Consider the following 25,816-nt stretch of genomic DNA (forward strand, 5'->3'; position numbering starts at 1 on the left):
AGCCACTGTGAGGGGTCATGGCAAGGCACTGCAGGGACTGTGCCCCAGAGGCCAGGATCGGGAGGAGGCCCTTGGACCACTGCCCTCGCTCTGGACACCTCCCTGCTCTTCCGCCAAGCTCGCTCACTCCCCGGTGTGGCCCTGACCTCCCTGCTCTGCTCCCCTGCAGGACGTGGAGAACTTCACGCTCGCACAGGACAAGCAGGGCAACATCCTCCTGGAAGATGGCAAGGGCCGTTGTCCTTTTGACCCCAATTTCAAGTCCACGGCCCTAGTGATTGGTGAGTGAGGGGCGGGGCAGGCAGGGGGGCCCGGGTCGTTGGTGCCGTGCTGGCTCCCAGGGGTGCGGCGACCCTAGGCGGCTTTCAGTTTGGCTCTTCTTAGTTCTTATTCCCTCCGCGGTTCTCCTCAACCAAGAAGGGCCTCACTCAGGTCACTGTGGGCCCTGAGCGGGAAGGGGCTGTGCCCAGGGCCCATTCCCGTGGGAAATGTTCTCTTGGCAGATGGCGAGCTGTACACGGGAACAGTCAGCAGCTTCCAGGGGAGTGACCCGACCATCTCCAGGAGCCAAAGCCTCCGCCCCATCAAGACTGAGACCTCCCTCAACTGGCTGCAAGGTGAAATCCTCCCGCCGCCCACCCAGTGGGCAGTCCCCAGGCCCCAGGGAGGGGGCCCTGTCCCCCCAGCAGGGCCAGAGAGCAGAGTCTCGCCTGTCTGGGATCGCTGGGCTGATGGTGCTCCCCACCGGCCCCCCCACAGACCCAGCGTTTATGGCCTCAGCCTACATTCCCGAGAGCCTGGGCAGCTCGGAAGGGGACGATGACAAGATCTACTTCTTCTTCAGAGAGATTGGCCAGGAGTTGGAATTCTTTGAGAATACCATGGTGTCCCGCATCGCCCGTATCTGCAAGGTGAGGGGGCTGGGCCACCCTAGAGGCCCCACGTCTGTGGCCTTCTGTCCTCCAGAAGGAACGGCTTGGCTACTGGCATTTCTCTGTTTTTCTTGAATTTTTGGCTGAGCTACACCTTCAGTGCTTCCCGGGCTCTTCTCCAGTTGTGCTGAGCGGCAGCTTTTTCTCTAGTTGAGGTGCACGGGCTTCTCACTGAGTGGCTTCTCTTGTTGCGGAGCCCAGGCTGAACGTGCAGCTCGGTAGTTGTGGTGCACGGGCTTAGTTGCCCTGCGACCTGTGGGACCTTCCTGGACCAGGGATCAAATCCGTGTCCCTTACATTGGCTGGCAGATTCATAACCACTGGACCACCAGAGAAGTCTTCTCTTAAGTTAAAATGTCTGTTTTTTTCTTATTTAAAAGAAACGTGAAAACATAGCAAAGTATACACAAAAATCACAAGATAAAGAGACAGCTTGGTATGGTGATTAAGAGTGTCGACGCTGGAGCCCAGCTGCCTGGGTTCAAACCCTGCAGGTCGTGTGATCTTGGGCAATTTCCTTGCTGAGAAATCTGTTTCAGTTCCCGCCTCTGTTCAGCATGTAGGGTGCTTGGAAATGTGCTGAGCAACCACTAGATGGTGACTGTCGGTGTTAAAATCTCATCCTTCCACAAGAAGTGACCACTGTTAACAATTTAGAATGTTCCTTGCTAATCTTTATACTTTTGCCCATATGTAAAGACTTACATATTTGTCTTGTGTAAAACCATGTGCAAACAAAGAGACACTGTAATGCAACTCTTTAGCCTCCCTTTCTGCTCAGCAGTAAATCGTGACGTCTTTTCATGTTTGTAGACAGATTCCCTTCGTCCTTTTTCTGGCTCCTTGCAGTTAGGGAAGCACTGTCATTTACCTGGCCAGCCTTCTGGCAAGGGGGGACTGAAGGCTGCCACTTCAAGTCTTTTTTTTTTTAATTTATTGTTTATGTGAAATTTAGATCTAGCCGGAGGCGTGCTCTCTCTCTCTCTCTCTCTATGTATATATACACATAAACACACACATATATTGGCCATGGGATGCAACATGTGGGATCTTAGTTCCCTCATCAGGGATTGAACCAGCGTCCCCTGCACTGGAAGCATAGGGTCTTAACCACTGGACCACCAGGGAAGTCCCCTGTCTTCTTGATTTGAGATGAGCTCAGGCCTGGTGTCGTGTCCGTCGGGCCCGTCCTGGTGTCTGGGGAGGGGAAGCGAGGAGCCGTCCCTGAGCCCAGCCCCTCTCCCCCTGGTGCAGGGCGACGAAGCCCTGTCTTCTTGATTTGAGATGAGCTCAGGCCTGGTGTTGTGTCCATCGGGCCCTTCCTGGTGTCTGGGGAGGGGAAGCGAGGAGCCGTCCCTGAGCCCAGCCCCTCTCCCTGGTGCAGGGCGACGAAGGGGGCGGGCGCGTCCTGCAGCAGCGCTGGACGTCCTTCCTGAAGGCACAGCTGCTGTGCCTGCGGCCCGACGACGGCTTCCCGTTCAACGTGCTACAGGACATGTTCACGCTGACGCCCCGCCCCGAGGACTGGCCCGACACCCTCTTCTACGGGGTCTTCACATCCCAGTGGTGCGCCCCCCGGGACCTAGCTGGGAACAGGCAGGGTGAGGGGTGCGTGGCTGGCCTCACTGTGAACCCCAAGGCTCCTGGGGCTCATTCAGCCAACTTCCTCGGTAGGAACGGGGGGACCACGGAGGGCTCTGCCGTCTGTGTCTTCACCATGAAGGACGTGCAGTCCACCTTCAACGGCTTCTACAAGGAGGTGAACCGCGAGACGCAGCAGTGGTACACAGTGACCCACCCAGTACCCTCGCCCCGGCCGGGCGCGGTGAGTGCTGCTCCCTGCCGCAGGGCAGCGTGCTGGGAGGACGGGTCCACACCCCGTGCTGGGCTTGCTTGCTTTCTCTAAGCCTGTTGTCTCATCTTGAAAGTGGGGGCAGAACCCAGGGCTGCTTGTCTTTGCAAGTTCGACGTGACCGTGGACATCAGGATGGCAGTGGGCTGGGCAGGGCGGTCCCATCAGAGCGCTGCCTGCAGCATGTCTCTCTCCCACTCCACCGTGAGCTCCTTGTTGAGTGGCTGGCCATGGGCAAATGGTCCTCTCTTCTTTCCCTCCAGCCTCATGGGCTTCTCACAAAGCAGACCTTGAGACAAGGATATGGGTGCTGGCAGTTTCTAGGGGAGCTACTCCCCGGAAGCAGCAAAGAGGGGACAGGATTGTGGAGGGAGGGGCGGAGCCAAGAAAGCGGGGCTCGCCACATTGCTGCTGCTGTGGGTGCCTGGAGCTGAGGCCCCGGGGCCCTGGGAGGCTATGTGGAGTATATCTCAGCGTTGTCCCACTGGGGTGTTTGTTACCAACTGCTGGGCCTCAGTGATTGAGGGTCACTCTGGGATGTTAATTCTTGGAGCTGCTACAGAGAATGCCCCAGGGCAGAGAGAATCAGGAACCCTTGTGCCGTCACTCAGTCGTGTCCAACTCTTTGTGACCCCATGGACTGTAGCCTGCCAGACTCCTCTGTCCATGGGGATTCTCCAGGCAAGAATACTGGAGTGGGTTGCCATGCCCTCTTCCAGGGGATCTTCCTGACCCAACGACTTGAACTGGGGTCTCCTGCATTGCAGGCGGATTCTTTAACACCTGAGCTATCAGGGAAGCCCAGGAAGCCTCTGGCGATATGGCAGACTAACTGCAGACGCCCTTGTGGCCCCTACACTGGGACACCTTGCTCAGCCAGGGCTTCTTGAGAAAGGAACTCTGTCACTTCCTGCTGAAAGGATGCTACAGGAGCAGAAAGTGCGGTCATGCCCAGGGGAGGGGGTGGGGGAAGGATGGGCAGGAAGGAGAGGTGGTTGGTGGGCAGAGATGGGGAAACCCTGGCAGCCAGGGCCCACGGCCCCACAGCCTTAGACCTGCAGAGAAGCGTGTCGGCTCCACAGAACTGGAGAGCCATGCTGTGGCCTGGCTTCTGAGGGTGGGGGAGTCCCTGCTGTCCACTGGGGAGGCAGGGCGTGGCAATCCCAGCGGGATCTGTAGAACACCCATCCTGCTGGCCACCCCAATGCCGCCCATCTCAAACCAACGCCTTCTCCTTCAGTGCATCACCAATAGTGCCCGGGAGAGGAAGATCAATTCGTCACTGCAGCTCCCTGACCGCGTGCTGAACTTCCTCAAGGACCACTTCCTGATGGACGGACAGGTCCGCGGCCGCATGTTGCTGCTGCAGCCCCAGGCTCGCTACCAGCATGTGACTGTCCACCGCGTGCTGGCCCTGAACCGCACCTACGACGTCCTCTTCCTGGGCACTGGTGCGTGCCCACTGCAGGCGGGCCGGGGGTCGAGGGGGCATGGGCGGCAGGCTCTTCACAGGGCCTGAGCAATGTCCTTATCGCAGGTGACGGCTGGGTGCACAAGGCGGTGAGCGTGGGCACCACGGTGCACATCATTGAAGAGCTCCAGGTCTTCCCGGCAGGACAGCCCGTGCGGAACCTGCAACTGGACGCCGACAGGGTGAGCAGAGAGGGAGTACAGAGGGGAGTCTGGGCAGTGGGCTTGGGGTGCCCTGCCCTCCTGCCCCAGTCGGGTGGAAAGATCCAGGCTCCGACAGGAGCTGTCGGAATGTGGGGGGAGGGGCAGGTGCTTGAGAAGCGGCTCCCAGGAGGTGGCTTTGTGGGGCACTGGAGCCGGGTGTAGCTGTGGGAGCCGGGGCCTGCCTCCCATGCTCCGTGTCTCTTGCAGCAATTGCTGTACGCTGCCTCACACTCGAGCGTAGTCAAGGTGCCTGTGGCCAACTGCAGCCTGTACCAGAGCTGCAGGGACTGCCTCCTGGCCCGGGACCCCTACTGCGCTTGGAGCGGCTGGAGGTGTGCGTCCGTCAGCCTCTACCAACCAGAGGTGGCCGTCAGGTAAGAGCTCGTTCGGGCCCCTTCCCCTTGTCCCTCCTGGCGCACCTGCCTCCAAGTGTCTCTGCTTTAGACCCTCTGTGGAATCACCACACAGCCTCATTTGTGTCCGCTGTCTGGGCATCATTTTTTTTTTAATCATTGTATTTATTTATTTTTGACTATGCTGGGTCTTTGTTGCTATGCAGGCTTTGCCCTAGTTGTGGCGAGTGGGGGCTACTCTAATTGCAGTGCACAGGCTTCTCCTTGCAGTGGCTTCTCTTGCTGGGGAGCATGGGCTCTAGAGTGTGGGCTTCAGTACAGCTCTCAGGCTCTAGAGCACAGGCTCAGGAGTTGTGGTGCACAGGTTGCTTCGCAGTAGGTGAGACGTTCCTGGATCAGGGATTGAAGCCGATATCTCCTGCATCGGCAGGTGGATTCTTCACCACTGAGCCAGCCACCAGGGAAGCCCTGGGGATAATTATTAATCAGCTCCCTTCCTGACTCTCAAAAGAGTTGTAACTCAGACAGTAAATTATGTTTGTCTTACCCATCTGTAAAGCAGGGACAGGATTGGGTAGTTAGTATAAAATGTCATAGCTGTGAAAAGATTTGCTGGAGAATGTGAATTGGCACATGAATGTAGTTAAATAACAGAAAATAAGGGCTCCATAACAATCCATTAACAGACCCATTAAGGGACTTCCTGGTGGTCCAGTGGTTAGAACTCTGCTCGTCCACTGAAGGGGACGAGGGTTTATTCCGACCAGGAAACTAAGATCCCGAAAGTGGCGTGGCCAAAAACAAACCAATTAAAAATTGTTTTCAGAATAACTTATTTTGTCTAAGAAAACTTAGACAATAGAGATAAGCACAAACAAAATAAAAACTATCCAAATTTTACAACCTAGAGAGACTTAGATTTAATATATATCCTCCCAGATTTTTCCAAATATGTGTAATATGAACAAAAATACTTTTTTTTTTTAAAACTAAAAAAAAAAAGTTTGGCTGCAGTTGGTCTTTGATCTTTGTTGTGACATGTGGGATCTAGTTTCCAGACCAGGGATCAAGCCCAGGCCCCCTGCATTGGAAGCTCAGGGTCTTAACCACTGGAGTATGAGGGAAGTCCCAAATACATACATTTTAAGTAAAAATTGGATCTGTCCTATTTGTAGTGTCTATACTTCACTCAAGGGCATACCTGTTTCCAGTTTTATATTTTAAAACATCACGTGTGTGTGTGTACACATATGTATACCTGAAGGGACACTCCAAAAAATACCACCTTTATTGTTGAATAGGTAATTGCGTTTTTTTTAATTATATTTTAGCTCCATAAAGTTTTGTTTTGTTTTTAATACTTATGTATTTATTTGGTTATTCTGAGTCTTAGTTGCAGCATGTGGGATCTAATACCCTGACCGGGGATGGAACCTGGGCTCCCTGCATTGGGAGCTCGGACTCTTAGCCATTGGACTACCAGGGAAGCCTCTGATTGTGACTTTTGTAATATTCGGTTGAGTTTGTGCTTGATTGAGTTCTGTGTTTTCCAAAATTAAATCAGTGCCTGTGCTTTGCTTTAAAAGAGACAGATATATGTTAATACGTACAGATTTGGCTGCCCTTCCAGACGTTCTCTAGGGACTCACTCTGCTTTTGTGATTAAGGAATTATCACAGCAACTTTAATATGAAGTAAATACTGTGTAGACAGAGGAGATGCCAGCTCTGTCTACAGAGCCTGTGGGCTGGGGAGTTGCGAAGGGAGGCCGCCTGCCTTTCACCCCTGCCTTGGTCCTGGTTGTCCCTGAGCCCTTCCCCAGGCCTACATCTGCAGGGCTGTGTGACAGTGCGTACTGCACGGAGGAGGATGGGGGCAGATGCAGGCTGTTGGGGTTTCCTGGCCCATCCCAGACTCTCTTTGGTCCCCAGGCCATGGATCCAGGACATCGAGGGGGTCAGTGCCAAGAACGCCTGCAGCCCTTCCAAGATCCGGGCGTTTGTACCAAAGGGTAAGGTCCCCACCAAAAGGTGGCGGAAAGGCAAGGGCCAAGTCTGCCTGGCAGGCTCCTCCAGCCACTGATGGGCGTAAATGCCTTTCCTCACTTGCTCATCCCTCTGGCTCCGGAAGCAGGGTCCTGGCAAGTGAGACCCACAGTCCCCAAAGTCCCCAAGCTGCCCTTATAGCCACGAGGTGCACAGCCTGGAGGGAGGTGGGTGAGTGAGCCTGGGGCGAGCGGAGACACCAGCCCCCTTGACCGGGAACTGTGCCTCTTCTGCCTGCAGGTGAGAAGCCCTGTGAGCAGGTTCATTTCCAGCCCCACACGGTGAACACCTTGGCCTGCCCGCTCCTGTCCAACCTGGCGACCCGGTTCTGGCTGCACAATGGGGCCCCCATCAATGCCTCGGCCTCCTTCCGCGTGCTGGCCACCGGGGACCTGCTGCTGGTGGGCAGCCAGCAGGAGCTGGGGCTGTTCCAGTGCTGGTCGCTGGAGGGAGGCATCCAGCAGCTGGAGGCCAGCTACTGCCCGAAGGTGGTGGAGGATGAGGCGGCTGGCAGTGAGGATCGGAGCATCATCATCAACACGTCTCGGGTGAGCGCACCGGCGGGCGGCAAGGCCAGCTGGCGCATGGACAAGTCGTACTGGACGGAGTTCCTGGTGATGTGTGTGCTCTTCGTGTTCGCCGTGGTGCTCCTCATCTTATTCTTCCTCTACCGGCATCGCGGCGGCATGAAGGTCTTCCTGAAGCAGGGGGAGTGTGCCAGTGTGCACCCCAAGACCCGCCCAGTGGTGCTGCCGCCTGAGACCCAGCCGCTCAACGGCGTGGGCCCCCCTAGCACCCCGCTGGACCACCAAGGCTACCAGGCCCTGTTGGACAGCTTCCAGAGGTCCCGCGTCTTCACGGAGTCAGAGAAGAGGCCACTGAGCGTCCAGGACAGCTTTGTGGAGGTATCCCCGACATGTCCCCGGCCCCGGGTCCGCCTGGGCTCTGAGATCCGGGACTCGGTAGTGTGAGAGCAGACTTCTGGAGGCGGCCTCCCTCTGGGGCCCCCGAGTGCTCAGAGCCGGTTGGCTGGACCTCTGCTCCTCCTTGTGGAAGAAGCCGCGGTGTCCAGCCCTCAGGAGCGACAGAGCCCGCTGCCAAGTAGCAAGGCCCCCCCATCCTCCACCCCAGATGGTCATGTCCCTGTGGGTCCTAGCTGAAGATGGGGGCCTGCCCAAGTGAGCAGATGCTCCTTAAGTGAACTGAGCCCTTTGTTTAAAAACAGTCGAAAATGTGAAACAGGAAAAGAGAGGCAAGATGACGCCACACATGTGGCCAGCCCAGTGCCCGGCTCCCAGCTTCCAGATTGGAAGGATGCATCCAAAGTGGCTGTGTGAGACAGAGCTGGAAACGGCGCACCAGCCGGCCTCTTCCGCCTTCCCCTGCTGTCACAGGCTGCCCCTGCTCACTGCAGAGACGGGCCCAGCTTGGGCTCCAAGGGGTCCAGCCTCCCCCGCTGGCCACGTCCTTGCAGCCATCATCCTGTCACCTCAGGGACCAGAGGGCCACACTGGCCCGGCAGCCCTTCTGAGGCCCTGGGCTCAGGCCCACCTCCTCCTGGACTTTTCCAGCCTGTATCAGGCTGCAGCCACGTTAGAGCGACAGGGCAGTGCCAGTCCAGAAGAGTCTATGACGATGAACATCATCCCTCAGAATTCTAGGAAGAGACTGTTGCCTGCCTTCCTCCAGCCTACAAACCTGTGTCCCCTTTTCCCACACCTGCCCTGGCCTTCAAACCCAGCCCCTAGTTCATCCTACACCTTACAACCTCTACTCTTAAGGGACAACTAAGCCCGTGCACCACTGATAACTGCCCAGCACAGGGACCGTTGAGTTTATGTGGGTTTTATATATATATTTTTTTTAATAAAAATGCACTTTACTTTTTTTTTTTTTTTAATAAAATCTAAAGAATTGAAATTGAATCCTGGGCCCTTCCTCTTAAAGGACTGTTGCTTTTTGAGGTTGGTCCAGTTCTCTGAGTTCTGGGAGGTTCTAGGCCGCCTCTTTCAGGTGCTAGTGGGCTAACACCAGCCCAGCCTGGCTGACCACATCTCCCCACGGAGCCAGGTTTTTTTTTCTCTTATTTTTGGCTATGCTGGGTCTTCCTTGCTGTACAGGCTTTTCTCTAGCTGCGGCAAGCGGGGGCTACTCTAGATGTGGTACGCGGGCTTCTCAGTGCAGTGACTTCTTTTGTTGCAGAGCGTGGGCTCTAGGGCTCATGGTCGTGGGCTTTAGAGCACGGGCTCAGGAGCTGTGTGCATGGGCTTAGTTGCTCCGCATCATGTGGGATCTTGCAGGATCAGGGATCAAACACATGTCTCCTGCATTGGCAGGCAGATTCTTTACCACTGAGCCACCAGGGAAGCCCAAGCCAGGTTTGTAAAGTGGGTAGGGGAGAGGATTTGTTTACTTCAGTCCCTTTACTCTGCACCCCTGGTTCGGTTCAGGGATGGGGTACAGGGGAAAAGGTCTTGGCTTTTCTTGTTTTGACTTGAAAAGCATTTTTATTTTTCAAATGATCACACAGTGAAACTGACCTTTTTTCTTTTAGTACACAGGTCTACGAGTTTTAACACATGTAGAAGTTCATGTACCCACCACCACTATCAGAATACAAGAGTTCCACCCCTCATGCTCCTCTTCATATCCCCTCACAAGGGAGGGTGGGACGGGCAGATAGTCTGACTTCCTGCTGTCTCCTTCTTTGCCTGCATGCTTAGTCGCTCAGTTGTGTCCAAATCTTTGCAATCCCATGGGCCGTAATCCACCAGGCTCCTCTGGCCGTGGGATTCTCCAGGCAAGAATACTAGAGTGGGTTGCCATTTCCTACTCCAGGGGATCTTCCTGATCCAAGGATTGAACCTGGGTCTCCTGCGTTACAGGCAGATTCTTCACCATATGAGCCATCAGCCATCCCCTTCAAATCCTACTTATCCCCAGGGTGACCGAGGGCTCATATATATATATATAAGTCCACTCCTTCACATCAGTAATTCTAGTGTTGCACAAAGGCTCAAAATTTCTAAACCTTTATTATTGATTAGTAGAAACACAAATAGAGCGATGACAGTGAGAAGGGGAAAGGCCCTGACGTGGAAGGCCCTCCACAGCCCCGGGCAAGACTGCTCAGTGCCAGCTCCAGGCTGGGCCAGCTTGGCCGGTGCTGACAACACAGGGGTAACCATGACCACAGCTCAGCAGTGGACATTCTTCAACAGGGTGCTGCTGCACATGCTGTGGCTCCCGTCACAGGACAATCTTAAAGGAACTGAACAAGAGAAGAGTGTGTTAGGGCTTTCTGCTGAAAGAGGAGGGTAGGGACTAAACCTTAAGTTTACCCCTCCCCCAAGACCCCTTGGAATGGGCAGTGAGTCCTTTCTAGAAGTGAGTCCCCTTCTAATATATTCAGAGGAAACAGGAGGCCTTTTCCTACCCCAGGGACCACCTCCAGAAATAACATCCCAGACCTGGTGCAGCAGGTGAAGACCACAGTCATACCTGGCAAAATCTGGTGAGCGGGAGATGACATGCTGGAACTCGGAGAGGTTGATGGTCCCATCCCTATCTATGTCAGACTCCTCTAGGATCTGGAAAGGGGAAGCTTCAAGGCCAAAGCCCAAGCCTTCCCCACCTGCTCCCCAGCCCAGCCCACCCGCCGCTACTGCTCACGTTGTCGATGAGCTGCTTCATCTCTGAAGCACTGAGCCGTGTGTCTTCGCTCTCTCCTGTGAGGCAGTTCACGAGCTGGCTCAGGTCTTCTCTGTTCAAGGTTCCATCATCATCAAAGTCTAGAAAGCAGACACAGGAAGCCCAAAAGGAGGTGGTCGGGATGAGCACCCAGCTCGTGACTCCCTGAGCCCTCAGGCATCTCCACAAAGACCACGTCAGAGAGGCTGGTGTTCCACCCGACCCCCTGCTCCTTACCGAAGATGCGGAAGGCATAGTGGGACTTGATGTCTGGGGTGGCTGTGTCACTAAACACACTGAGGAGGTCCAAGAAGTCCTCAAAGCTCAGGCTGTCTCTGCTCGGGGAAGTGGAGAAGACCTTGCAGATTCGCTCCTTGAAGGGGTTGGCCTAAGCAAGAAAGCCTTCTGTGAACGCCACACACGAAGCACCCCAAATCACATATTCAAACGCCACCAGGAAACTGGAGGGAGCAGTTCAGCCTCTCAGGGGAGAACCATCACCACTTGGGCCAGTATAGAAGTCAGGAGGACCCATGACCCCAATGGGGAAGAGACAGAAATGGCTTTCTGGGCATCAGAGCTTAACCTAATAAAGGCAGGCCCGGGAGCAGAGAAGTAAGGAAGAGGAAGGCATCCTAAGCAAAGAGAACAAGATGAGCTGGTTATTTTAAAACACAAATATTGAATTGAGCAATTACTGTGTTATAGGCCAGGGCCTTTGCATAAAAATTTTCACAGCAGCCCTATGGAGAGGCAATCAGCCTCTGGAATAGACTTTCTCAAACTTCAATAAGGTAATTCAACTCCTCTTAAAGGACACAACTTTGAACCTCCAAGAATATGTCTGAGGATCCCAGTGTGCAAAACATCCTTCTATTACTATATAACTCCCCCGCATGACCTTGATAAAGCACCCAGGAACTTAGGGTGAAACAGAGAGAAGACTGGAATGGGGAGCAGTGACCATGTGACCTCAGAAGGAGTAGCAGAGGGAGGCTGGGGGGGCTGGCACCTTGAGCTCTGGAAGGCTGAGGATCTGCTCCAAGGACACTCGAGCCTGCAGTGACTCCTCCACACTCCGGTGCTCCTGGGGAAGCAGCTCACAGAACCGTCTGTGGGCTCTGGCAGAAGGAAGAGAACCTGTTAGTGTGCTTCCCTAAGTGTATCACATCCCCCCTCCTGGCCTTGAATACCCATCAGGAACCAGCTGAGGAGCTAAGCCCTCAGGACATCTAAGGCAAGAGGAGATACATCACAAGACAGTAAAGGGAGTCTGGGAGTCCATCCTTGCAGGTTTACTGTGGGACCCCATGTCCCAGGCACTGTGCTTGGCCCTGATTCAAGACTCTCCCAGGTGTGGAGAGGTCCGAGAAGGGGCCAGAAATTGGTCTTAAATTAAGAGCAAGTGAAAAAGAGCTAAATTGAAATCTCATTTCATTTCAGGAATCTCCCGCTGCTCCTCAAAGCAGCTACCCTGAACTTTCTACCCCTTAGGCCCCACCTCATTCCCACTGGCATTCTTTTTTGCCAGGAGAAGCCTAGGAACCTTCTTGCTCAGGTGTGCAGCCACATAAAACTGGCTAGGAAAGCGGTTCCAGCCCCAGTTCAAATCCTCTTACTCAAGAATGTCGTCTTAGGCAAGTCATCCGACTGTTTCACTGTCCCCATACCTCCCTCGTGAGGGTTACAAAGGAAACGTAGACAACCCTTCAGCAGAGCATGGGAAATGCTCAGTAAGCGTTAACGGTTACGGTAGTATTCAGATAAAGGAGGAGCCAAAGGGCTCCCCAAGGTTTCTCTGGCTTTTCCAGCAGACAAAGCAGCCCAGAACTACAGCAGTCTCGGCCGGACTGGGGCAGGAAGTTCCGTTTTGCAGAAGCCAGGGGAGCGGGGTCAAAGAGCACCCAACTCTGGCTGGAGGCTGCTCCGCGGTGCACCGCTGGGGCCGCCGGCGCGAGACGGGAGGGCGTGCCGGCAAGAGGGCACAGCCGAGGGCCCGGGGCTCCGGCCTCCAGTTCCGGCTCAGCTGCTGGCCTCATGCAGGCCCCTGCCCCTCCCGCTGGCGGGACCTCGGTTTGCCCATCAGTAAGACGGAGCCTCCCCGTTCCCGAAGCCGTTCCGAGAGCATCCCGGAGGTGAGGTTCGAAACAGCACTTACAGAAGGATCTCCTGTTTGGTCAGGAACGTCAAGTCCTGGAAGGCAAAACAAGAGAGGAGGGTCAGCAGGCCGCCCGGGGCCAGAGGCCGCGCCCACCCGCCCGGCCGCGGCTCGGGGACCGTCCTCTCCCGAGCGCAGGCCGCGCGCAAACTCCCTGGGGACCGGCGTCTCGCGCACCTGGTACTCGGCCAGCAGCTCCTTGGATAGGCGACTGCCCGAACCCCCCATCGCTGCCGCTCGCACACAGCTCCGCCAACTTGTCTCGGGACGCTGGCAACTTTCTCACTTCCGCCCTCGGGTCGCGTCACCACCCGGTGCCCGCGGCAACCGCTCCTGGGGCCACCGCCCCCGGGCCCGCCCCCTCCTTAAGGCTCCCAGGCGTTCCCAGCCCGGTTCAGCCGGTTGGCTCCTGGCTCCGGGCGGTCCCTGGCAAGCTGGAGGCGGGGCCCGGGGCGGGGCCGGACGCTCCGGGGCGGGGCCCAGGCCTCACGGCCCCGCCTCCAGGGTGGGCGGGCCGGGCCGGGCCGTCTTCGCGCGCTGGCGTGCAGGCCGCGCATGCGTTGAGGGCGCCACGACCCCGCGATGGCCCCGGTAGGAGTTTGGGGGTAGTCGCGCGGTGTGTCCGCCTCACCTGCAGTAGGTGTCGGGGGTGTCGGGGGTGGCGGCCTTGGTCGGAGCCCGGAGAGTGTTTGGAGCCGGGATAACCGAGAAACCTCGTGGCTCGCTGAGTGGCCCGAGGCGGTCGGCTGCCATCTCTGCCCATCGAGGGCTTTTCCACCCGGACGTTGCCATTCGTCACCTGCCGTACTATTTGGAACCCTCATGTCACGTCTGCAGAAATAACCATAACCTTGCTGCCTGCTGAGGCTGTTTATTGAGGGCCCACCAGGTCCCAAGCGCTGTGCATAATTAGCTTCAATTCTTAAATCTCTGCAAGGTGAGTTACCGTTTTCCAAAGGGGGAAATACAAAGGCTCACGGGGGTGGGGGGTGGGGGGGGTGGGGTGTGTGTTTGTGTGTGTTACCATACCCTCCTCCGTGCTTAGTCGTGTCCGACTCTTTGCGGCCCCATGGACTGTAGCCTGCCAGGCTCCTCTGTCCATGGGGATTCTCTAGGCAAGAATACTGGAGTGGGTTACCATACCCTCCTCCAGGGGATCTTCCAGCCTAGGTATGGAACCCACCAAGTCTAGAGACTTGTCTAGACTCGAGCTTTTAAAAAGCGGTGGCTCCATTCTAAGGCTCTTTTCAAGGATCCCCACTGCTGTACTCCTCTCCCCAGCCTGCATGCTGCCCTGTGACCTGCTCCCAGACTGCATACTGGGGGAGTAGGAATTGAAACGAACTATTTGCTCTTGTCTCCTCTCAACCCCTAAGACAATGCTTGGCATATGCACGGTTCGCTCTCAGTTTGTATTGGATGCATGCATGAATGAGTATTCCGAAAGATAGGGGTTACAAGCTACCGAGTGGAGGAGATAGTGAGATTCATTATTTTTTATTGTTGTTTTCTACTTTAATACGGTATAACAGACAAAATATAGTTCTTGATTCTTTTAATTCATTCCACTAGCTGATCTTTGTAAAGTCTAAATATGAGCATGTCAGTTTAAAACCATTAAGGAGTTAAATACCGAAACCAACCCCCTATAATTCGAGTTCAACCTCTCTTTCTCTCTCTGCCAGTCTCCTCAGGCTTTCTGGGTTTCAGCCATTATGGGTTCTCCATTCTTCTTCCATCTTATCCTCAGGGAATCCTTCCCTGATTTCCTAGACTAGATTAAGGATCTATATTACACTCACAGAGGATCCAGTGCTTTCCTTGACAGCGTCTGTCATGTTTGCCATCTATATTTACACGTGTGATGATTGGATTAATGTCTTTTTCTCCCGCTAGACTGCAAGCTCCATGAGGAGCGGTGGGAATCATGATTTTCAGACACAAGGTGTGGCAGTTGTTGAGTGAATGCTTTTGCTGAGTAACTTTAATTTTCCCAGCACTCAATAATGATAAGGTGATCATTGGAGAATGACTTAGTAAGACTCATTGTATCAACCTGTGAGTCCCACCACTGTGGAAATATTACCTTCCAGAAAGTAGAGGCTACAGAGCAGTGGGAACACCAAAGCCAGTCAAAGCGACTGGAGTGTAGTCTCTTGACAGTAGACTCCTGTCCAAGAAAGAGTTGGTCTTCATTTAATAAAAGGCAACAAACAAGAATCTGCCTGCAATGCAGGAGACCCCGGTTTGATTTCTGTCGGATGATCCCCCGGAGAAGGGACAGGCTACTCAATCCAGTATTCTTGGGCTTCCCTGGTGACTCAGCTGGTAAAGAATCCGCCTGCAATGCAGGAGACGTGGATTTGAGCCCTGGGCTGGGAAGATCCCCTGGAGAAGGGAATGGCTACCCACTCCAATATTCTGGCCTGGAGAATTCCATTGACTGGATAGTCCATGGGATCGCAAGTCGCACTTTCAACGAACAAGAAGCTGTCACAGTGTCTCCTGTGCTAGGCTAAGAAGACAGAACACCAACCAGTGAGTGCACATCCTTGGACTTCAGGGTGAGACTGCATCTTTTCATGGTGAAGGTGTGGGACTTGACACTGCCCCGCCATAGTGGCCAGCTGTCATGAAGATTGCTCAGCCACCTCACTTGACTTTGAACCCTTCTTCATTGAACAATCTTTTGATTATAATTTTGCTTCCTGGTAAATTTTTGTATGGAGGAAGGCCTATAATAACCAGCCACCAAGAACATTTTGTGCTCTTTGCCATGTTTCTCATTATAAATTATTAAATCAGCATTCTGAGTCATTTAGCAGTCCCTGGTGAGCTTGCTTAACATATTGTCCTTCTGTGTTCAATGAACCCTTGATAACAGTGATAAAACTGAGTGGCTGATTTAAAAATAGCTCCTGGTGTTTGTTTTCCAAGACATTTCTTTCCCTGCTTGTCGTATTATTTCCCTCTTCCTCTTTCCCTTGAGACATTAGATGGTGTGGCCACCAAGGTGTGTCTGAGGTGGTGGTGGTTTAATTGCTAAGTCAGGTCCGACTCTTTGTGACCCCATGAACTGTAGCCTGCCAGGCTCCTCTGTCCATGGGATATCCCAGGCAAGAATACTGGAGTGGGTTGCTGTTTCCTTCGGGGGATCTTCCTGACCCAGGGATAGAACCTCAGTTTCCTGTTTGCTTCCCTAAGCCACCGGGGAAGCCCATGTCTGAGGTGGTACTGTTTGCTGTGAGGCTTAAATGAGACAGGAGTGTGAAGACACTCTGGGAGAAGGGTATTTTAGACTGAAAGAACAGAAAGCACCAAAGCCTTGAGCAGGAACAGGTTTAGGAAGAGTGAGGAGCAGAGTAGGTGTGGGGAAGAGTGGTCTGAGAGGAGGTGAGGGGAGGCACAGCTAAGCCTTGAGAGCCCAGAGCCCATGCTGTGGAAATGGGTTTTGTTCTAGGGGCTCAAGGTCACATCATCCCTAGTGAATGGAAGAGTCAGAATTCAAATATCTTGTTAGCCTCCAAAATCAGATCTCTCACCTTCCTGCCAGGATGATACCCACCACACAGGCTTGTTGTGAGGGTCACCTAATTAAACTTGGAAAATCCCCAGCCCATGCCTGGCATAGTAGAGACCTGGGACCTGTGTTCCCTTCCTCCTGGTTTTCCTATGAAGATTCAGTCCTGTCACCTGGTCACTATGATTTGTTATTCTCAAATATTCCTCTTTATTTCTAGTGTTTTTTTTTTTTTTTTTGCCTCTTAGTTCACTTGAATATCTTCCCTGGTGGCTCAGATGGTAGAGTCTGCCTGCAGTGTGGGAGACCTGGGTTCCATCCCTGGGTTGGGAAGATCCCCTGGAGAAGGAAATGGAAACCCACTCCAGTTTTCTTGGAGCCTGGAGAATCCCAAGGACTCAGGATCCTGGCCGGCTACAGTCCATGGGGTCGCAAAGAGTCAAACACGACTGAGCGACTTCAATTCTTTCTTTCTATTCTTTCACTTGACTATCAGTACAGCCATACCCACTTCCTATTGATTCTGTTGACTGATATATCTTTACTCATATTTTTAGTCTTTTGGTACCATCTTGGCTCTGGATCCTTGGTCCTAGCCCCTGGGTCTTACTTAATGTTATTCTAAATTTCTAGCCCAGACTTCAACCTTGACCTCCAGGTTTGACTGTCCAGCTGCCTGCACCACTTCTCTTGAATGCGCAGGCGACATCTCAAATTCAGTAATGAAAACTGATCTTTTGATCTCTCCCTTCCTTTAGTCACCTGTTCCTGCCCACACCCCATCTCCACCCTCTCCATCTCTGTAAATGCCACTGCAGGGCCTGGTTCCTGAAGCTGAGTCACTCCCAGTTCTTCCTTTTCCCTTAGTCTTGTAGTCAGCCTGTCAGCAGGCCCTGTTGGTTCTGTCTTTAAAACATGACCCATATCCCCACCTCCTCCTAACTCTGTTGCCATCTTTGTTGTCCAGTCACCTCACTGCTCACTTGGCCACCAGAGTGGCCTCCACAGTGGTCTCTGCTTCCCCTTTGCTCCCCTACGATCCATTTTCCGCATAACAGAAAAAAGTTTATAAAATATCAGACAGTCCTGGACTTCCTGGGTTCAATCCTTGGTCAGAGAAGTTCCACAGAATGCTGTGTGGTGTGGCCAAAAAGTAAAATACCAAATGATCCTTCTGTTTAGAACCTACCAGTGATTTCTTACTCCATTTAGAATAGAATCCAAGTTCCTGTCCATGATGCATAAGGCCCTGCAGCTAATCTGGCCTCCGCTTTCCTCTCCAGCTTCACTGGTTGGAGACTGGGCTACCAAATAATGTGAATATACTTAATACTCCTGAACTATACACTCAGAAATGGTTAAGGTTTTAAAGTTTATGCTACAGCCCTCTCCCCTTTGCCGGCCATACCCCAGTAACATTGCCTCCTTTCTGTTCCTAGAACAGGCCAACCAGCTGCCTGCAAGATTCGTGGCCTTGGACTTCGGGTTTCTTTTGCCTGGAGTACACTCAGCTCTTCATTGTAGGCCTCTTCTTATCCTTCCTGTCTTAGCTCAGCTGTCACATCCCTCTTATGGAAGTGGGATGCCCTGACCCCACCGCTTAGTCACCCCCTGTTTTATGACTTGTTTCCCACAAAATGCTTTCACCACAGGTAGTTAATGTTTTCCTTTTGCTTATCATCTAACTTCATCCCAGGATGTAAGTTCCCTAAGGATATGGACTTGGTTCTCCTTATTTGCTACCATGTCTTCATTGCCTCATACACAGCAGTTACATCCTAAATACTTTGATTTTGTGGCTCAGCAGAACATGGACCAGGGTGCACAGAAGAGATGCCCTAGAATGTCAACAGTGGAATTGAAATGGGTTGATTCTGAATGAATGAATGAGAGACACTTAAGTGAATGTTGTTGAGTCGCTCAGTCGTGTCCAATTCTTTGTGACCCTGTGGACTGCAGCATGCCAGGCTTCCCTGTCCTTCACTATCTCCTGGAGTTTTTTTAAATGCATGTCCATTGAGTCAGTGATGACATCCTACTTAGGTTTAATTCAGCAAATTGTTGGATTTCTTAAATCTATTTTGAGAATCACTTAAATTGTTTTGAATTGTGGCAAAATACACATAACATGAAATTTCCCATCCTGACATTTTAAAAATTCAGTTTAAAAAAAAGTGTAGCATAAACTTTAAAACCTTAACCATTTCTGAGTGTATAGTTCAGGAGTATTAAGTATATTCACATTATTTGGTAGCCCAGTCTCCAGAACTTTTTTCTTGCAAAACTGAAACTCTGCGCACGTTAAACAACAGTTTCTCCTTTCCCCCTCCCCCCAGCCCTTGGAAACCACCATTCTACTTTCTGTCTCTATGAATTTGAGCTTTTTTTTTTTTTAAGTTAATTTATTTGGTTGCACTGTGTCTTAGCTGTGGCATGTGGGATCTAGTTCCCCAACCAGGGATCCAGCCTGGGCACCCTGCATTGGGAGCGCAGTGTTGCAGCCCCTGGACCACCAGGGAAATCCCAGAATTTGAGCACTTTAGGTCCCTTGTATAAGTGAAATCATAAATAACTTGTCCTTTGGTGCCTGGCTTATTTCAGTTAGCACAAAGTCCTCAAGGTTCATCCATGTTGTAGCCTGTGTTGGCATTGCCTTCTTTTTAAGGCTGAATAACATTCCATTGCCTGTATAGGCCACCTCTTGTTTATCCATTTATCTATTGATGGATACTTAAGTTGCTTCCACCTCTTGGCTACTGTTGCTCTGAACACGGGTGTATAAATACCTCTTTGAGACCCTGCTTTCAGTTGTTTTGGATATACCCCCAGAAGTGGAACTGCTGCATCACATAGTGATTTTATTTTTATTTTTTTGAGGAGCTGCTCTACTGTTTTCCATAGCAACTGTATCACTTTACATTCCCACCAGTAGTGTCTAAGGGGTCCAATTTCTGCATATCCTTGCCAACACCTGTTATTTTCTGTTTTTGATAGTAGCCATCCTAAAGAATGTCAAGTGGTATCTTATTGTGATTTTGATTTTATTTCCTTACTTAGTGATGTTGAGCATCTTTTCATATGCTTGTTGGCCATTTGTATATCTTTGGAGAAGTGTCCTAGACTCACTTTTAATAAAATAATTTAAGACTTTATATTTTACTTATGCTTAGTAAATTATGCATAAATTTTTATGCTTAGTAAATTAAAGTATAAAATTTAAGCTCAAGTTTAAAAAAAATGTTTACTGTGGTAAAAAATGCAAAAGTTTTACCATCTTAACCATCTCTAAGTGTGCAGTTCAGTCGTGTTACCATCTTAACCATCTCTTAAGTGTACAGTACTGTTACCATCTTAAACATCTCTGAGTGTACAGTTTAGTAGTATTAAGTATATTCACATTATTGTGTTGCCAATCTCTGGAATATTTTTACCTTACAAAACTGAAATTCTATACCCATTAAACTCAGCTTGACTTTTAACAAAACATTGTTTTGCATGTTTTTCTGTTTTATTAATGTAAAGTTTCTGGACCAGCAGAGCTGAGGGTACCCAAGCTTGTGCTGAGGCGACTCAACTGAGGTAAGCTTCCTTCTGAAGTCCCCTGTGGGCTAACAGCAGGTCATGTCCCTGACCCCTTTGGTCCCCTGGGCTTCAGGGACCCAGTGGAGATGAAGACTGACACCTGTTTCCACCTTAAAGGATTGGCCCTGGGCACTTATGATTGGCCATCCTCACCCAGGTGGGTGTATGTATGGCCATTTGGAATTACTGGACAACAGTGGAAATGCTCTTCCCATGAAAGGAGTAGTAAGCTTTGAAGCCATGGCCACTCTCAGGCACTGGGCACTGGTGCCGTTTTCTGGAGGGCAGTTTGCCAGACTGTGTATTGAAAGCCTGAGCCACGAGCCTCTTCTGAACCCATGGTCAACTAAGATTTTATTTTAAATGAAAATAAAAGCATCTGCAAAGATAGATACACAGGATATCCATCACAACACTGTATATGGTAGTAAGAAGCCAGAAAAACCTAAATGTACAAGAGTTAAAGATCAGTTAAAAAAAAAAACAAGTTCCAGGACTTCCCGGGTAATCCAGTGGTTAAGACTGTGCTCCCAATGCAGGGGGCATGAGTTTGATCCCTGGTTGGGGAACTAAGATCCTGCATGCCTCATGGCATGGCCAAAAAAAAAAAATCAAGATCTATCTACATATGAATATGAGGCTACATATATAAATTGTGATTTTTCCCTGGGCATTGGAATAAGTGTTGTAATTTATCTGTATTTCTTTTCTCCATTAGGAAAATTTATTCATTATGTGTAATTTTTAGAAAGAGAAAGAATGTAATTTATATCTTTAATTCAGCAAAAATGTATGCTAACCTGCAGGTGATAGAATTATGAGTGATTTCTGTGTTTTCAAAATATTTTACCAAAAGCATATATTACTTTTGTAATTAGAACAAAGAGTAAAGTTTATTTAAAAATTAAAATAGGGGAGTTCCCTGGTGGGCTAGTGGTTAGGATTCTGGGCTTTCACCGCCATGGCCCAGGTTCAGTCCCTGCTCGAGGAACTAACTGATCCTGCAAGCTGAGTGGCACAGCCAAATACATTAATAAATAGCACAAATAAAAATCTCACATGCTGCAACTAAAGATCCCGCACGCCACAACTAAGATGGAAAACCGCTTGTGCTGCAGCTAGGACCCCACACGGCCAAATAAATAAATAAAAGTACTTTGTGTGTGTGTTAGTCGCTCAGTGTGTCCGACTCTTTGCAACCCCATGGACTGTAGCCCACCAGGCTCTCCTGTCCATGGAATTCTCAGGCAAGCATACTGGAGTGGGTTGCCATTTCCTTCTCCAAGATATCTTCCTGTCCCAGGGATGGAACCCAGGTTTCCTGCATTGCAGGCAGATTCTTCACCATCTGAGCCACCAGGGAAACCCCCAAAAAAGATTTAAAAAAATAAAAATACATAAGTAAAAAGTAGTGAATTTATTATTAAAAAATCTTTAGAAATGGGATGGCATCATGTATTTTTCACCTTATGATTGTTTCAGGTCAGCCGCATGGCTATTCCACATGCTTCAAATGAAACTTCCTATTTGCTGCCTCCAAACAAGGAGGACTGGGAAGGGCAGGGCATTCCTGACTTTGTCTATGAGCAGGAGGAACTCATGATGGAAGGGGTTCAGTGGCCAAGGGGCGCGCTCAGCCTCCTGAACACGCCGCCACTGTCTCACTTTGACTCTGCCCTCTGCTCAGCCTGGAGGCAGCGGATGGAGCTGGGGCTGTTCCGCTACCCACTGGGGGAGCTGCCGACCCAAACCCTCCCTGGGACCGTGGGTTTTGTGGCTCAGCTGAACGTGGAGCGAGGTGTGCAGAGAAGGTGCCCCCAAAACATCAAGAGCGTGAGGCAGGAGTTTGACCCCGAACAGTTTAACTTCAACCAGATCCGGCCAGGAGAGGTCCTTTTTCGTCTGCACCGGAAGCAGGATTGCCCCGGCACTGTCCAGCAAGAGGACATCCTGGTGGTGATCAACGTCAGCCCCTTGGAGTGGGGCCACGTGCTGCTGGTGCCCGAACCCGCCCGAGGGCTCCCCCAGCGCCTGCTGCCTGGGGCGCTGCGGGCCGGGGTCGAGGCTGTACTGCTGAGCTCACACCCAGGCTTCCGTGTGGGCTTCAACAGCCTGGGTGGCCTGGCCTCAGTGAACCACCTCCACCTGCATGGCTACTACCTGGCCCACCGGCTACCCGTGGAGGGGGCCCCCAGTGAACCCCTGGACCCTCGGGGCCGTCTGCATGTGCTCCAGGCCCTCCCAGCTCCTGGCTTCCTCTTTTACACCAGTAGGCCAGGATCTGACTTGGAAGCCTTGATAAGCAGGGTGTGTCGTGCCACTGACTACCTGACTGACTGTGAGATTGCGCATAACTTGTTTGTCACTCGGGGGGCCCCACCTGGAAAGGCGACATCTTCCTCAGCTCTCTCGGGAGTCCGGGTCATTCTGTGGCCCCGGAAGCCCAGCTTTGGGATAAAGGAAGGTGAGGCATTCAACGTTGCCCTCTGTGAGCTGGCTGGGCACCTCCCGGTCAAAACGGCCCAAGACTTCAGCAGCCTGACTGAGGCGGCAGCTCTGGCCCTCATCAGAGAATGTCTGCTGCCCCCAGCCCAGGCAGAAGACGTGCGGGCGGCACTGGTGGCCTTGATAGCCCGGGAGGAAGAGTAATCCTCCCAGCAGTATTTATTCTAACTGATCCGGAGAACTGTCCATCGTGGTGTTGGGGGCACATTCATGAATGCCTTCTAACTGGTTTCAGTATAAGGGGAGGGATAAAGAACTGGTAAGTTGTCTGTTTAAAGAGGGTGATTGTTGGAATAAATGGCATGAATGAGCCCTCTTGGATGTATCTGCTGCTTTTCACCTTGCTTCTTGGACAAGCCCCAGGGATGTCAAACCTGTTACTAAGAAGGGAGTATGTGCAGGAGTTACAGGCTCCTGACTCTATGCTGACTTTTCTTTAAGTGTTAGCAAAGTGATAGTTTATCACTTGTTCTATTCTTGACTCTGCTGGTTCTGCCTCTGCCCACCACTGAGTTGTTTCTTCATTCTGCTCCTGTATTCATCCCCTCCATCCATATACTGTATTTGTAGGACATATTTTGCCTACCTGGGCACCTCGAATTTTCCTCCAGCCCCAATGCTGAGCTAAGTGTTCTTCACATACATTATTTCATGTGAGAACAAGGTGTCCTCACAACTTGAGCGTTGCAGGTCCTTTGAATAGCCACATTTAGCAGATGAGATGGAGGCTGACAGAAGTTCAGTAACCCAAGGTCAGGTAGCTCAAAAGTAGTGGAGTCAGGACGGCAACACAGGCAGTCAAGACACCATGAAGCTGAGCTGGGGCTGTGCACCTGTGACCATCATGTTAATAAAGTCTTGAGATGAGGCAGAATATGCATCACAACCCATTTCATAAGAAAGTTTAACCTCGAAATTCCTCAACATTTTGGTCACCCTCAACATGCCTGTTTTTGGCAATTGCAGTAATTTTAGCTCAGTGCCTCTCTCTACAAGCCTTTGCAAATACAGGCTCTAGAAACACCACTTATTTTGCTTTCTTACTCTCTGAAGGGAATGCAGTGACCATTATAGCAAAGTGGACTTTGAGTGCCTAAGGTGGTGAGTCCAAATACCAGGATTTCCCCAGCTTTCCCTTAGGGCTGATATTCAGAGGAAAGCCTTCTTCTGGCCCCAAATCTTTACATAAAAATTAAAAGATAGGTTTTCTTTATGATGGTACTTCTTAGCCATGTATACTTTGTCAATTGTCAAGAAAGGGATTTATGGAAGCCTTTTCTAAGCTTAAATATGGAACACTTAGGAGCTGCTTTGTACCCAGGGCCCTGGGCTTTGAGCACAGTAGGAATGTAAGAAGGGGTGATCCAGCTCAGGGCCTCTCCACCTCTTTGCTTGCTTTTTGTTTGTATGTTTGTTTCTTGTTTTTTGATGGAGGGTCTCTTGTCCTAAGGGGTGTTGGACTTGAGCTAATGGGAAACCTTGGAGAGTTTTAAATTGAGGGGTAACAAATTTGCATTTTAGCCGTGATGGATGGATGGATGGATCAAGGAGGGAAGACAGGGAATCCAATTAAGATCCTGCTGAATGCTGGCAATTCAGGCAAGCAATGATGATAGTTTAGGTACTAGAACAAAATGTTTGTCTAAATAGTGAGAAAAGTGTGCGTCCTGCAAGGCAAGGGACTCCAAAACATTTTAAGGAGGAGGTAATAGAGTATCATATCCTGAAGGAGGATCCAGAAATCTAGGAATCAGGAAATGTCCATGTCTTTTTAAAGGACAGAAAAATTGTAAGTGACCTTTAGATGTAGGCACATGGTAAAATCTTAAAGTGACAAATTTGGGCTGAGTTTGGTAGAAGTCAGAGTGGGCGCACCTCAGGAAGAGATGGCGATGGTGAAGGAGCAGTCTGATGAGCACATGAAGGGCATGTGTGCTAATCACAGCTGTCCCTCCCAAGTGCCGAGACCGTCCAAGATGTGGTTACTAGAAACACTGAAGGAAGGCAAGCAGATATTCGTCCTGAACACTGAGGTGGCCTAATTCCAGGGGCTTGGCCTGCGGGTTCAGGAAAGGATGGGAGTGGGACTTGTGTGAACTGGTGTGAAAAAAGAAGGATAAGCCCTGTCATGCACTGGGTCAGCTGTGGCAAGAATCCACTTTAGAGTGCAGTGCACTTGATTGCACTTCCACTGCCAGCTCCAGGAGCAAGGAGGAGGTCCCAGAGGCCCAATAAAACCTGGGAAAGAGCAGGAGCCTGCCAAAGGGCCATCATGAGCCACCAGCTGAGTCTAGCACCGATAGGGCTCATAGGTCTTCAGCTCTATTTTTCAAAGTGAAGGTATCCCTAGTGCTCCCAGCAATCGCCCATCACAAAGAAAGCTCAGGTCACGGCCAGCTCAGCTCAGCTCCTGCACCCCAGAGTGCTGTATGGAGTGATGCTGGATGAGTGGGGCTTGTCAGCAAATCTAACATTGCACAGGCCCCCCCGCCACAGATCCCAAACCTAGTGGAAAACATCCCATTCTGTAGTGGACTGTTCTGTCCTTAAGGAACATCCCCTTAGAACACCACGAAGGTCCTTACCCCATCCTTCTCCCCTCAGAATCTAAGAGGATGGAGCTGAATACTTGGAAGACCAGTGAATCAGAGGAAGGCTACAGTGAAGAAGAGGAATCTGAGGAGGAGTGTGTAAAAGGGGAAGCTGCCATCCCTTCTAATGCTTTTCTGCAGGCACTCTCTAAGACTGACTACAATACATTTAGGAATGGAGTTCCTTTATACACTGTACGCAAGAAAATACCAAAGAAAATTGTAACCCCAGCTGAGCCAGATGTCTTAGAAGTTGGGAGGAGAAAGAGAAGGCAGAAACACAGGTAACTGTCCCCTGGACCCCCTCACTTGCCCAGCTCGAGAGTAACCCTCTGCCCTTCTGCAGTTGGGCGGGGAATCCAAAGTTTTCCCTTTAGCCTGGGAAAGAGGACAGGAAATACAAGAGATCGCTAGCCTTTTGGTACAATAAAATCCGGAACCATTTGGGCTGGCTTAATTTAGAATTTCAGCACATTTATATCATTCTGGTCTTTCCCAGGTGGTGCTACTGGTAATGAACCAGCCTGCCAATGCAGGAAACATGGGTTTGATCCTGAGTCGGGAACATCCATTGGAGGAGGACATGGCAACCCATGCCAGTATTCTTGCCTGGAGAATCCCAACGAAAGAGGAGCCTGGAGGGCTACAGTCCATAATGTTGCAAAAAAGTTGGACACGACTGAAGCCACTTAGCATGCACGGTCTTTCCTTTAAGTGGCTTCTAGAGAAAATGTATCTGTGGGCTGTCTCTTCATCTGGGTGTCTGGTACCGCAGGGTCCTTTTCTCTCTCTCCCTGATTTCTGCTCTTCCTCCATTCCAGAACCCTGGCCATCAGTCTGACCAACTGCAAGTATGAGAGTGAAGCACCAGCTCATCCCTCAAATGACTGGGCATCAGAGGATATTTAGGGTTG

The 25,816-nt window shown here is 51.2% G+C and overlaps 3 protein-coding genes across 6 annotated transcripts in view; 2 read left to right on the plus strand and 1 right to left on the minus strand.

Annotated features, from left to right (window-relative positions):
- The window catches only part of SEMA4B (semaphorin 4B), a 98,470-nt gene extending 89,593 nt beyond the window's left edge, over window positions 1–8,877 (plus strand). Inside the window, exons 11-20 of one of the 2 annotated variants that reach the window (XM_070358276.1) lie at window positions 170–281; window positions 504–617; window positions 760–911; window positions 2,317–2,498; window positions 2,607–2,757; window positions 4,025–4,235; window positions 4,322–4,437; window positions 4,666–4,832; window positions 6,743–6,822; window positions 7,097–8,877. In XM_070358276.1, the coding sequence (XP_070214377.1) occupies window positions 170–281; window positions 504–617; window positions 760–911; window positions 2,317–2,498; window positions 2,607–2,757; window positions 4,025–4,235; window positions 4,322–4,437; window positions 4,666–4,832; window positions 6,743–6,822; window positions 7,097–7,827 (2,016 nt within the window). In that variant the 3' untranslated portion in view covers window positions 7,828–8,877. The remainder of the gene's footprint in view (window positions 1–169; window positions 282–503; window positions 618–759; window positions 912–2,316; window positions 2,499–2,606; window positions 2,758–4,024; window positions 4,236–4,321; window positions 4,438–4,665; window positions 4,833–6,742; window positions 6,823–7,096) is intronic. The other variant, XM_070358277.1, reaches the window with a different exon arrangement.
- A 995-nt stretch (window positions 8,878–9,872) lies between these two features.
- On the minus strand, window positions 9,873–13,076 carry CIB1 (calcium and integrin binding 1). The gene is made up of 7 exons (XM_005895153.3): window positions 12,882–13,076; window positions 12,705–12,739; window positions 11,559–11,667; window positions 10,784–10,934; window positions 10,529–10,647; window positions 10,358–10,446; window positions 9,873–10,127 (listed from the first exon to the last, which is right to left on the minus strand). The coding sequence occupies exons 1-7, from the start codon at window positions 12,930–12,932 to the stop codon at window positions 10,106–10,108; spliced, it is 576 nt and encodes a 191-aa protein (XP_005895215.1). The 5' UTR covers window positions 12,933–13,076; the 3' UTR covers window positions 9,873–10,105.
- Window positions 13,077–13,243: 167 nt separating this feature from the next.
- GDPGP1 (GDP-D-glucose phosphorylase 1) lies at window positions 13,244–25,728 on the plus strand. Of its 3 annotated transcripts, XR_011461632.1 has the most exons (5): window positions 13,244–13,641; window positions 19,747–19,803; window positions 21,289–22,570; window positions 24,916–25,186; window positions 25,402–25,728. XR_011461632.1 is itself a non-coding variant. In XM_070358278.1 (3 exons), exon 3 carries the CDS (start codon window positions 21,298–21,300, stop codon window positions 22,453–22,455), a length of 1,158 nt encoding a protein of 385 aa, XP_070214379.1. In that variant the 5' UTR covers window positions 13,244–13,641; window positions 19,747–19,803; window positions 21,289–21,297; the 3' UTR covers window positions 22,456–23,138. The 3 variants fall into 3 exon arrangements, 1 of the variants encoding a protein (XP_070214379.1); XR_011461633.1 differs by lacking the exon at window positions 24,916–25,186; XM_070358278.1 differs by lacking the exons at window positions 24,916–25,186; window positions 25,402–25,728 and having other exon boundaries at window positions 21,289–23,138.
- Window positions 25,729–25,816: the final 88 nt, after the last annotated feature.

This window comes from Bos mutus, chromosome 21, assembly GCF_027580195.1.
Source record: "Bos mutus isolate GX-2022 chromosome 21, NWIPB_WYAK_1.1, whole genome shotgun sequence".
Classification (NCBI taxonomy): Eukaryota; Metazoa; Chordata; class Mammalia; order Artiodactyla; family Bovidae; genus Bos; species Bos mutus.

Excerpts from the sequence above, each read along its gene's own strand:
- CIB1 (XM_005895153.3), bottom strand. The coding sequence starts at position 12,932 with ATGGGGGGTTCGGGCAGTCGCCTATCCAAGGAGCTGCTGGCCGAGTAC. Across the intron at positions 11,668-12,704 it reads ACCAAACAGGAGATCCTTCT|AGCCCACAGACGGTTCTGTG; the intron begins GTAAGTGCTGTT and ends TCCTTCTGCCAG. Across the intron at positions 10,935-11,558 it reads TCAGCCTTCCAGAGCTCAAG|GCCAACCCCTTCAAGGAGCG; the intron begins GTGCCAGCCCCC and ends TTTCTTGCTTAG.
- GDPGP1 (XM_070358278.1), top strand. The coding sequence starts at position 21,298 with ATGGCTATTCCACATGCTTCAAATGAAACTTCCTATTTGCTGCCTCCA.